Raw genomic sequence first — 13,168 nt, 5'->3', positions numbered from 1 at the left:
CTTTAAAAATCATTTTTTCTCTGATGACAATTTAAAAGCAATATGTACATTAAAAAATACATGGTGACAAGCCAAATGGTTTCCTGTACACCACAAAACCACTTACTATGCTGGGTGGTAACCATAAAATGAAATTATGGCATCTGGTGGTTTAGTGGGTAACTAAGGTGCTCCAATCAGATTAAACTGGTGGAGGTTTATATCCAAGAGATGGTTGGGAAAATGCTCATGTAATGCCACTCAGGGATAAGTGAGGCTGGTCACTCTCATCTTAAATGTCAGGACCAACTTGTCTAGTCCTAGGCTTCTACACTCCTCATGGGGTAACACAGGATTAGATGATGAATGAATGAATAAACAAAAAATTATTAAATGGCAACATCAAAAGAAGACTTCCTCTCCTCTCAGAGATATTACTAATCATTAACCCCAATGGCATTTTTGTTAATTTTTGCTATCACCTGATGATTTTTACTTAACTTACGAGTAACAATCATCTGGCAGCAGGGACAGGACATTTGTTTTTCCTTCCTCCGTTCTGTTATTTATAAATATACAGTGGAAGCTCGATTATCCAGGCTCGGATTATCCAGCTTTCGGTATATCCGGGCCGTGACCCAATGGTTCAGTGGTATAGTAATTCATAGAATTATCCGTACGATAGCTCCGGTTTAAACAGGAAGCATCCAGTTTCTAGGGAGAGAGGCATGGATAAACCAGAGAGAGTCTTGCTCACCCTGCCCCCACCCACACCTCCTGCTCACAACTCGATCACAAGGGTGGTAGGATGGAGTTTGGTGAGGCAACTGTTACTCCTGACATAGCCTAACCTTGCTTAACTACTTAATAATTTAACCTAACCTGACCTAACCTGGGCTCCAGTTGGGAAATTGGGAAACTAAATCCACTTTTGTGTACGATGAGTTTCATCCATTATGCCCGAAGCAATCGTAGGTACGGCTTAAAGAACGTGATAAAAGAGAAAATCTTTCAGCAAGAGAAGGTAATTTACTACCCTCAAAATAGAAAAACACAGAAAACAAACTGGAGGAATATGAAGTGAATTGGTGAGGTCTTTAGGCTGTATGCTTATACTAAAATTAATGGGTTTCCTATTTTTTGGTAACGAAATTAAACAAGAATGTCTGCTAATCATAAAAAAAAAAAAAAAAAACTCATGTGTTCTCGTAAGTTAGCATTGAGTTCTGCATTTTCAAGTTAGGTATCGCCTCCCAACACATTTCGGACCAACAGAGCATTGTTATTTCTTCCTCTTACATTTACTGTTCACTCTTTTGTTCGTTCTTAAGTGTACTGTATGTGTGAAAGAGAGAATTAATACAAACAATAATGCATTCCATTAACCCCATCATAGCTGTCAGCCTCGAACAATGCTTTACTGTACCGGTGTCAGGGATGTTGGGTTAGGGAGAGCTATAAAAAAACTGCGAACAATTATGGGAAGGGAACGAAGGTCACTGGTATGTTTTCACGACCCTCCTCTACCATCTCAAACAGTCAGGCGGCCTGCCACTTCATCTCAGATGTTTTCGCCGATATGTTTAAATGCTAATGTAACATGCACCCTAATTATGAGTAAGTTTCTTCCAATATGCCGGAAACAAACGTAGGTAAGGCTTAAGGAATGTTATGATAATAAGAAAACAAACTAGAAAAATACAAAAACAAACTAGAGAATATGAATTGAATTGGTAAGGTTATTACGCTGTATGCTTGGACGAAAATTTAAGAGTTTCACAATTATAGGGGACGAAATGGAACAATTATGTTTACTAATAAGAAAAAATACTTTCATCTCAAGTGTTCTTGTAAGGTGGCATTCAGTTCCACATTCATTGTTCGATGTCGCTTCCCAACACATTTCGGACCGACAGAGCATACAGTCATTTCTGCTCCTTACAGTTAAGTGTACATTTATTGCACATTCTTTTGTTCGTTCGTGTATGTGTGAAAGAGAGTATTGATACAAACACTAATGTATTCCATTAACCCCTTATGGCTGTTAGCCTTGAACAATGCTTTACTGTACCAGTGTCAGTAACGTTAAGTTAGGGAGAGCCATAAAAACTGCGAACAATTATGGGAAGGGAACCAAGGTCACTGGTATGTTTATACGACCCTACTCTACTGTACAATCCCAAACAGCTCGGCGGTCCTTTCATCCCAGATGTTTTCGCCGATATGTTTAAATGCTAAAGTAACATGCACCCTAACTTTATGTTTAAATTCTAATGTAACATGCCCCCTAATTTTCTTTCACGAATCATAACAAATCACAAGATGGGTTTAGGGAGGAGGGGAAAAAGCCAGGTGTACCAGACGAGTCTTTTCACATCTGTAAGAAAAAGAAACTGACTTTATAACTTTGAAAAAATGGTTTCAAGGTCTGCCACGGGAGTACACAAATTTCTGAACTCACGAACATTGAGTATTTGAGGGGGGTAAACATACGCTTTGCTGTAAGCAGTAAAAGCACCTTACCAAATCAGTTCATCCTGATAGTCTGTTATATTTTTCTGATTATTTCTGGGTTGGTAAATAAACATTTCTTATTAAATCTTACCCCGCTGTTTTTATCTGTTCTGGTGTGACGACTCTTTGCTTCGTTAACGTAATGGCAGAAGACACTGTTCTAATCTAAGTGTTTAAACCTGGCCTAACCTAGCTTAACTGCACCTAATAATGTAACCTAACCTAATCTTCAGTTGGGAAGTTGGGAAACGAAGTCCACATTTGAGTACGATGAGTTTCGTCCATTGTGCTGGAAACAATCGTAGGTACAGCTTTAGAACGTGACGATACTAACAGGGAGGAAATCTTTCAGTAAGAAAACGTGATTTACCAAACTGAATATAGTCTGAAAAATACTGAAACAAGCTGGAGGAATATACATTGAACTGGAAAGGTCTTTCTGGTACTTAAGTGTACATTTACCGGTAAATAAATCAGTCTAGCAGTACAGTACTTGTGTTTCCGCCGGATTAATCGTGCTTTCGGATTAATCAGGCACCCCTTAACACCATATAGCCCGGATAATCGGGCTATCTCTGTATATATATATATATATATATATATATATATATATATATATATTAGTCAGGAGTTTATACTTCTCTCAAACTGCCTTGTTAATGTGTTTTTCAGGTGACAAACTGTCCTGTGCCATCACTCCCAAATCTTTCTCTTCTTTCACTTTTGTAATTGGTTCATTACCCATCAAATAATTCAATGACGGCCTCTTGGTACTTTTATCCATTTCCAATATTTTACATTTCTTTGCATTAAATTACATTTCCCACATCCGGCTCCAATTGTGTATCCTATCCAGATCCTCCTGCAGCATTTTACAATCCTCCTCAACCTCTACCTTCCTCAAGATCTTTGCATCATCAGCAAACAGACTTGCCTAACTGTTCACTCCATCTACCATAACATTTACATAAATCACGAACATTACTGGCGCCAATACCGTGCCCTGTGGGACTCCACTTGTTACTTCCCTCCATCCAGACATCCTATCCTTTATTACTGTCCTCAATTGTCTGTCATTCAAAAAGTCTCTCATCCATTCCAGGAGGTTCCCCTTCAGTCCTCCTATATGCTCTAGTTTCCACATTAGTCTCTTATGAGGTACCTTGTCGAAGGCCTTCTCCAGATCTAAATACACACAATCCACCCAACCATCTCTCTCCTGTAGCACGTCAATCGCTTCTGTGTGTGTGTGTGTGTGTGTGTGTGTGTGTGTGTGTGTGTGTGTCTCACAACATTTAAAAAGGTTTCAACATGCTTGCATCCTTGAGCTTTGGTCATCTAATGGTGGCTCTCCATTCTGCTCAATCTCTGGCAACCTTTCTATTCCATTATCCCTGAATTCACACTGTACGACCTCGTCCCAAGTCTTTCTTGGTCTGCCTCTCAGAACCCGTCTCCTGACATTCACACGTGTCACCTTTTGCACCCAACTGTCATCCTACATCTTCTCAACATGCATTACTGCTCATCTCATCCCAAGTGAGAATTAACATATTCTACATAGATAGGACTATTATTTTTGCTTTACCACAAATTTTTATAATATTGTATTGCATGGTAACAACTACAGTATATGTCACATACAAAGCCCTTTTAATTGAAGAAACACTTTATCCCCATTCAAGAGAGGTTTACATGACATAAAGCAGGATCAGTAAACAAATTCCACAAAATCCATAGGTGAAAACTTTCTAAAAAGAAAGCAGTACAATGATGAAACTATTTGTAATCACTGGTCAAACTGACCTCCAATAGCCATGGTAAGAGTGACACCCATGACAGCAGAGAGTGCAGTGGTGGAGCCCAACATGGAGAGACCGACGTTGAGGGAGGGGTCAACGAAGTACCATGCCATAGCTCCCACATTTGCTGCCAACAGTCCTGCATTAAGGGCATGGCGGCCAGGAAGCAGCAGTGGAGCGGAATTGAGGAGACCTTGCAGCTTTCCATATGCAACCAGGGACCCACTTCATGTGAGAGGTTTGAAATATGTAAATTAGAAGAAATTCCCTGGAAACTGAATGGAAGAGGAAATTATGACAAAATAATCCTATACCTAATAAAAACAGACTGATGCTCAGTGTTACTGCCTGTCGTATACTGAAGTTGAATAAGATGATTAAGCAATACAGTATATCATCATCACCATCCAGATCTCCTATCCCACCCTAGGGCAGTGTAAGGAGTAGCAATTCCCAGACAGCCCAAGTGTGTCCAGTCCAATGGGCCACGCTTCCATTTACTCATCATTCAAGCCCCCAGAATCCTGGTTCTATATCATACACCAAAAACTTCCACCACATTCTGTAGCTTCACATAAATATATCCGAGTCAATCCGAATGCTATCATGTTAAACAGGGGTGCCAAATCTCTGATCATGCACTTTTTCTCACAACGTTCATCTACCCAGCTTGATCTCTTGTCAGTCTCCTAGCCTCACCAAATTCTATACCTCTCTTCCTCAAACATTCATCCACCATATCCCTCCACCTTCTCCTTGGCCTACCTTGCCTCCTTGCTCCTTCCAATTTGCTCAGATATAGTTTTCTCACCACTCATTTTCCATTCTCTCCATATGACTATACCATCTCGATAAGCTCTCTCCAATTCTGGTGTCCACTGACTACCTCACTCTGCATCTTTCACGAATCACACTATTTCATATCCTATCCATTCTCTGTACTCCACATATATTTCCCAGCAGTCCCATCTCCACTGCTCTCACTCCTGACTTTTCATTTTTATGCAATACATATATATACAGTAAAAGCTCGATTAACCGGAATGCATGGGGATTCTTCCGTCCAGGATATGGAATTTTCTGGATAATCGAATACTACTCTTAGAAATTTTCTGGGAGGTCAAGCAAATGAAATAGTACCAAACTTGGGACTTTATTTCATAAAGTACATTATTCAGTATTAGATACAGTACGGGTAAGATACAGTACACGTACACTCACACTCACTAATATCTGCCCTGGGGTCTCCCCTTCCTACATCAGAATACCTAGGGAAAAGGGGAGGGCAGACGAAACGAGCTCGACCCGCCACTACCCCAGCTCCCAACCATCCCCCATACCCCTACCCAACCCCCCACCCCACCCATCATTCTTAACCCCGAAATACCACAATTCGATCTGGCTTGTCTGCCACTGGAGCCACAATTCGGGGGTGTTTTTTCAACTTTCAACAAGGGGAAAATCAATATGTTTTGGCTACAGAGGAAGACTTTACACACCTGACAGCACAATCAGCACCCCCTTAGGCCTAATGGTTACCGCACAATCGAGGGTCAAAGTTGAAAAAAAATAAAATGGTTACCCCCAAAAAGTTTTGAAAGCCCCCATCGTTTTGATAACTAAATATTTCTATTACTGACATAGGTCACTGCAATATCATATGTCACACCAAGCCCGAGAACAGGTGTTTTGGGGTGTGGGGAGATTACTTGCTTTTGGGGAGACAAAGTACCCTGTGGGGAGAAGGTTTGTAGGTATGGAGGTTGGATAAAACCATCTTTTCTCATCAAAGAAGAGCACTTTAATTTGTTCTTGACCAACTACTATGAAAACAGATGTGTATGTATGTGTGGGGAGATAAAATTCAATCGTGGAGAAGGCCCACAACAAGTACATTGAACCTTGGGAGATCATTCACGGTACCAACCAATTTGGCTAGTTGAAACAAACAAAATCTATGTGATTTAGCATATCAACCATGCAAGCAGGTGTGGGGAGATAATTCACGTATGGGGAGTAATAGATGTATCGAGGTGGAGGGGTGGTGGTGGGGGGAGGGGGCTGGGTGGTGGTGGGGGAGCTGGGGCTCAGATGCCTGAGATTGCACGTGTTTGCATATATAGAATAGTATACAGAGAAGCATTTGTTATGTTCAGGTACGAAAAGGTACAGGAAAAAAAAAAAAAAAAAAAAAAATCGTGGCAATACATAAAGCACATGTACATGTGTTGGGGGAAAGGGGAGTGGGGGAGGGGAGGCATGAGGGGGAGAGCAAGCCAAGCTGCGTGCTCGCTATCACACGATGGTTTATTGGGGGTAGGAGGGTAGTATGGGGCCAAGAGGGAGGGAGGGGGTAGGGTAGGTAGGGGTTTACAAGGTAAGGGGGGCTGGAGGGCGATGGAATGGGCCTTGTGGTTGGGGGGGAGGGGTAAACTTCGACTAACAACGTCCTACTGGGGCGTACAGAGGGGTGGGAGGGTCTTCAGAGAGGGTTATTACGTGACAGATAACGAAACATTCACGCAACGGGTGGGCCGAGGGGGAGGGTGACCCCCCTACCCCCAAAGTGGCTGGATCTCCCAACCTGAGGCCGGAGGGGTTAGTTCTCATTGGCTTGAAGGGTTATACATCACAATCAGGGCCGAGTAATGGGCAGGCTGTTTTTTTTCCAAGCCACATTATATTGATGTGATTCGGCTGAGAGGGCTAAAGTGGTCAACATGTACACTGACGTGCTTCGGTATTTAGGGGTTAATGATGGCATTATCCAGTGAATCAAATAAAACACTCTTCCTTATGGCCACTTCATTTATTAATGCCATTAATTCATCAGGAAAAAAGTTAGGACAGGCTGTGAGTATTTCCTTTCTTCCATGTACCCTCAATGTGCTGGTCTAAACCGGTTTGCTGCCCTCCCCCTCCTCTCTCTCTCTCTCTCTTGTAAATAATACGAAGCAATACACACCCAAATCGCACTGAAATCATACGAGAGTGGCTGAAAGTGTTAAATTATATTGTGAATTACTGTGATAAAATCCAAGTGATTTAGTGATATTTTTGTGATAATCAGAGAAGTCATGATGCTAAGCACATTAGTGAACATTTTTGCAGAGCACATTAGTTATTGAACATTTTTGCAGTTGCAAACTGTACAGCAATGCTATGAAACAACTCATGACATTATATCAATAAGCTTCATAAAAGTGGTAATAAAATTCATTCATGAAGTTTGATAAAGTTTGTAATGATTTTCCTCACATCATTACTGTTTCGCTAAAGTCTAACGTAAACACTGGAATATCATAACAAGATCATAGGACACTGGCTAGAAATGTTTTATTTTTATTTTTATTGCAATTACTGTGATGAAGTAATGTGGCTGTAACCCTATTTTGTAAGGAAAAAATCTTGTGGTTTGGTGGAAATTTCCACCCCAATGGGCTATTTCCTGCATCAGATAGTCAAAACACATATTGTATTCTCTCAAATCGTTCTCCATGCTTGGAGTGCCTACTGAAATGCAGTTTGTTGCAAACGACAGTAGAAAGATTGATGTTTGTCTGACCAAATTTTTAGCTCTCTCTTGTGTTAAAACACAAGTTTAAAACATACAAATTCTTTCCTATTTCTCTGCAATGAGCACAGTTAGTATGACGTCATTACAGCCACTGCAGCCAAAGGGTTAAGGGGAGTCGATGGGTGTTTTTTTAAAGGGGGCAGCAGATATCCGCGTATTTTTAACATACGCAGGTGTCTGTTACCTAACCCCCGTGGATGTTATGGGAGCTCTGAATATAAAAAAATATGACAAGAAATTATTCTGTTTTGTTGCTGACTGGCATCATCTGGACAAAGAATAGTCGTGGCAACTCCCACGGGAGCACTTCTGACATACCAACTGGCCAAGCAAGGCTACCAACAACCCCTTTTCCCTTAATGCTCTCTTAGCATATCATGTAAAAATTGAGGGCCTGCTTGTGCTTTCCTTAGTGAGTAAAGTAAGGACCAATGTAGGGTCTCTCCATTTGTGCTTAACCCCTAAACCGAGGGGTGGTTTTGGCTTGACTTGCGTTTCCCGCAGGCATATTCGCGCTCCGACAGACTCTCTAAAAATATTGGCCAAAAATCAGTTATTAGTTGTAGAATATTAAAATTAAATATGCATATGGCACATACCTTCAGCTTTCTCCTGGAATGTTTGTTGAGCCTTCGTCGAGTACAGTAGGACTTGTGGAGACCTCTGAAGTTGGGTAACAAAGTCTCCACTTTACATTTCCCGACAACCCGTAATATGATTACCACAGCCTGATATTATCACTAGAAACACTATTCTATGATTTTCAAATAGTTTGGAATCCATACTATATTAAAAAAAAAAAAAAAAAAAAAAAAAAAAAAAAAAAAGTGAAAGCAATGAAAATTATGAGCGCGCATGACCTTCCCATTTGCGCTCGTTCGCCGCTGGTGTTCTGTCATTTATTATTCATAAGAACACTCACACTTTATATTTCTATTACTATATAACACTTATATATATCTGCAGTCTTTATCCATAAGTTTCCTTCAGTAATAGTACAGGTAACTCGCAAGGAACACGATCTCACGGAACGCGCTCGCAATTATACACAGTAAGGGCTGGGATACATATAAGACAATGTAAGATTAAAGAACCATTATGAAAACTACAAATTAACGCAGGAGAGGTCTTTGAAAGATCAAATCCTTGAACATCACCGCAGCGCACGGTTTGTTTTGATTACATGACGATCTAGGCAGGAAATTATTCAGTGAGACATTCCCGAGTACAGTGGCACAGTATTTGTAAGTTAAATATTTACAGTACAGTACTGTACTGTTCTGGTAAGTTTATCTGCAACTTAAAGTACTATTAAATAACGTTAAAGCAAGAAATAAAGTCTTATAACCAGTTTACCTGATGCACGTCAGAATATTGCCTTTTTTATTTGTTCGTTTTTTCCACAGTACTGTACAGTATTTGTAAGTTAAATATTTACTGTTCTCGTATGTACTGTACTTGTAAGCACTTAAATAAAGTTAAATCATTAAATAAAGCCTTGTAACCAGTTAACCCGAATTATATGATTACCCATGATCGGCGTCGGAATATTGCCATTTTTGCTTGTTCGTTAAACTCTTACTGTACTGCTTTTCTACAGTACTGTATTTGTAAGTTAAATATTTACTGTTCTGGTATGTACTTGTAAGCAATTAAAGCATTAAATAAAGCCTTGTAACCAGTTAACCTGATTTATATGATTACCCATGATCGGCGTTGGAATATTGCCTTTTTTGTTTGTTCGTTAAAGACTTGCTGTACAGTTTTTCCACAGTACTGCATTTCTAAGTTAAACATGTACTGTTCTGGTATGTACTTGTAAGTTAAAGCACTCAAAAAAGATAAAGCATTAAATAAAGCCCTGGTACCAGTTAACCTGATTTATATGATTACCTATGATCGGCGTCGGAATGTTTCCTTGTGTTTACGTACAGTATTTGTGTGTTGAAGTTTTGCTGTGGAGTACTGTATTTGTGAGTTATAACATTAAATAAACCTTCTAACCACTTAAAGTGCTTTCTAGTGATTACCAGTGACAGATAACAGCAAACCAACACATTTGGGGGGTCTAGGGAGCAAAACACGGAGTAGTTTAAATATACGCGATTTCGCACCTAACACGGCACGGTAGGAACGAAACCCACGTGTTCCGTGCGAGTTTCCTGTAGTTTATTGTCACTGCAGGCATTCAATTTCTCTTTCAGTAAAATATGTAGCATTCACTTTCTTGTCCTGTATACTAGCGTTGAGAGCGAATCTGTCACTTTCACTTCCACTTTCATGACTCACAGTCTTCATACATGCTAGAGTGAAACTTTCACTTTCATTATTCCTAGTATATATACTCGTATTCTTATATTACTACTCATTTACATTTCTATTTACATTATTTTATTTACATTATTTACATTTCTATTTTATTTACACTGTGTTATGCACTGTAACTTGCAGTAACTTATAAAACTATTTTCCACTGTTCACTTATATTTACATTCATTGCTTTCACTTGCTGTTTACACATTATTTACATTTCCACTTGCACTGTTTTACTCACCAGAAAGATCGTAGTCACTGTCCATCATTTTCACTGATAAATTAGCCAGTTCACGTTCCACAGCAGTCACTTAGCCCTTTACCCCTTTCCACACGAGGTTTAGTAGGGGGTAGAGGTCGCAGGGCCCTTTGCATGGAGCTAAAAAGTGGCGGAATTGGACAGGCGCGAATCCGACGTGGTTTCACCTTGAAAGACGACAGTAAACTGAATACTGTGGTGGCCTAGGGGAGTGCAATGCTGCCAATGTCAGCGTGGTGACAGCTGCTAATATATACACTATGAAATGATTGGCAGCAAATCTAGACTCTACATAATAAATTCGGTAGTTCCAGGTGAATGTAAATATCACTTAGGCTTCTCCCTTCCTTTCTTATATATATTTTTATTACGAGAATAGATTATACGGCATATTTCAAGGGGAAATAAACCGAAAATTAGCGAACGAGTGCACATGAGGTGTTGTCAGGTGATAATTAGCCAATTCCAGGTGTATGGCACTATCACTTACCTTATACCTTTTTTGTATATATTATTTGGTATAAGAATAGGGCATAGGGCTTATTTTAATGGATGAAATCAGTGGAAAATTCCGGGGAAGATTTACTTAGTGCAGCATGGCCGGACAGCCGAGAGGAGAGGGTAATGGAGGGGAGGTAGGGAGGGGAGTCAAGAATGGGGAGAAATGGCTAAATTGTCAACAATGGATGGGAGTAAAGATGAGATTAGGAGTGCTGACTAGTGTTGGACATTGGCAGTACTGATAGATGAAACAAGCCACCACTTAAAAGCCCGGGCGAATTCAAAATAACACAGAATCACAAAAGTGATACCCTGCGGTATGATCCCTTGCTCCCAAGCGTCATGAAAGTGACGCCCCGCAGTTTGAGGGGTTAAGCATACAGCTGTTTGACACAGCACTCATAGACCTCTACAAAACTCTCCACTAGTCTACCAGGCCTCTGTCTACAGTATTATCAGCAAGCAGCAAGCGTCATTTTACCTCCTTGCTTGCTTATACTCATACACCGCAAAATATCAATCATGGATTAATTTGCCCAAGTAAGTAAAAATCGCAGAAGTGTAGAGTCCTGCTGTGATGCCTAAGGAGGAGAAAAAGAAAGTGCTGTTGCATTACCAAATATCCTGAGATAGTAAAATGTAACGAGAAAAGTATAATAATATATTTCTAAAAAATATGCTGGGGGAAAAAAAAAAAAAAAAAAAAAAAAATGCTGTGCTTGCAGGGACACTTTGCCCTGCCAGGGGTTAAGTGGTAGCAAAGCCACAACACTCCCTCAGAGGACAACAGTACCTCCAACTCTCATTCTTACCCAATTTGTTTGCAAAGCACTATGCACTCTGACACCAATATTCCAATTTTGTGCTCATCATATCAGAATAAAAGTGGCCAAAACACTCTCTCAGAGGACATCACTACGGACTAAACTTGAAATGTCAGCTATTGGAACCCCATACATTGAATGGTCATGAAGTTTTTCAGGGTTCTGAGTTTTGCTACATATACGAATATACATAAAGTAAATATAAGCTCCATGTCAAAAGTAGATGGAGGTATGGGATATAAACTATCAGAATGTCTAGTGAGTGACTATTTCAGTAGTTTTATGAGTGGTGGGGGATATTTCTATTGGTGATCAACCCCAGTCTGTCTGGCTAAGCAGATCTATCAATTGCAGGCAAGCAACCAGGCACTGCAGGGCCAACCTCTGCAGTGAAACTGATGTTCCCTTGCAGTCAACAATGACGTGTGAGAAAAAGTGTGGAAGTTCGGTTCCTGGATGGATGCTGCATTTGCATCTCTCCATCCAGTTAACAATGGCTTGGCTACCAAAGTAAGCTCTGATCCACCTCATTTTTTTTTTTGGTGGGGGGGGGGGATATGTTTATTATTAACCCATGGGGATGAAGGAAGGACCAGATGGAAAGAATATTTTAGAAGTCTGATGAATGGGAATGAATAGAGCAATGGGACAGTTTAACATGACTGGTTTGGGGGGTGTACGATCGCCCAAACAAGTGATGACTTGCTTTCTTTAAGTTTCGGACAAACTCCCTGGGTCCAGCAATGTTCACTTGACTGGGAGTTAGGAGATGGAAACAGTCTTTGTCTGCCCCACAAACATTATTCATAGTGTATAAAAAACTAATCTTACGAAAATATTAGTTAGGTTTAGCATTTATTTTTATTTTTCTAGCTCTATCTATCTATTGCCAGATGCCTTAATCCCGTAAGGGGTGGCCACAAACAAATCTCCTCCATGTCATCCTGTCCCCTCCCATTTCATTGCCCTGCTCCCGGCTCACACTTCCCTCTCTCATATACCTCTCCACTCAATCCCTCCATCTCATCCTTGGCCTCCCCCTCCTCTCCCCCTCTCCACCTCACTCACATACACTCTCCTCGTCAGTTTCTCGCTCTCCATCCTCTCCACATGTCCAAATCACCTCAGTGTGTTTCTCCTAACGGTTCCTATCATATCCACATCCACACCACAACACTCTTTCACTTCCTTATTTGTCAGTCTGTCTCTCCATGTGACTCTACATGCTCCTCTTAAATAACTCATTTCCACCTGGTCTCACTCTTGACTTCTGTCCCTCCAACAAGGTCCATGCTTCACTTCCATACATTAGAGATGGTATCACAATACTGTCATGTAGTAGCTTTTTCACTTCCATGGTCACTTGCTTGTTTCTTATCACTGCTTTCAAGGAACCAGC

General features: G+C 40.5%; 1 protein-coding gene across 1 annotated transcript in view; it reads right to left on the bottom strand.

Annotated features, from left to right (window-relative positions):
* LOC145405084 (NAD(P) transhydrogenase, mitochondrial-like) overlaps positions 1-13,168 on the bottom strand; it is a 191,692-nt gene that overhangs the window by 42,501 nt on the left and 136,023 nt on the right. The window contains exon 14 of the mRNA XM_080276595.1: positions 4,300-4,520. Coding sequence (XP_080132721.1) covers positions 4,300-4,520 — 221 coding nt within the window. The remainder of the gene's footprint in view (positions 1-4,299; positions 4,521-13,168) is intronic.

The sequence above is a fragment of the Coenobita brevimanus genome, chromosome 65 (genome assembly GCF_032717465.1).
Source record: "Coenobita brevimanus isolate Jiangsu-jjx chromosome 65, ASM3271746v2, whole genome shotgun sequence".
NCBI classification, from domain to species: Eukaryota; Metazoa; Arthropoda; class Malacostraca; order Decapoda; family Coenobitidae; genus Coenobita; species Coenobita brevimanus.
This window is presented reverse-complemented; position numbering and strand designations above follow the sequence as displayed.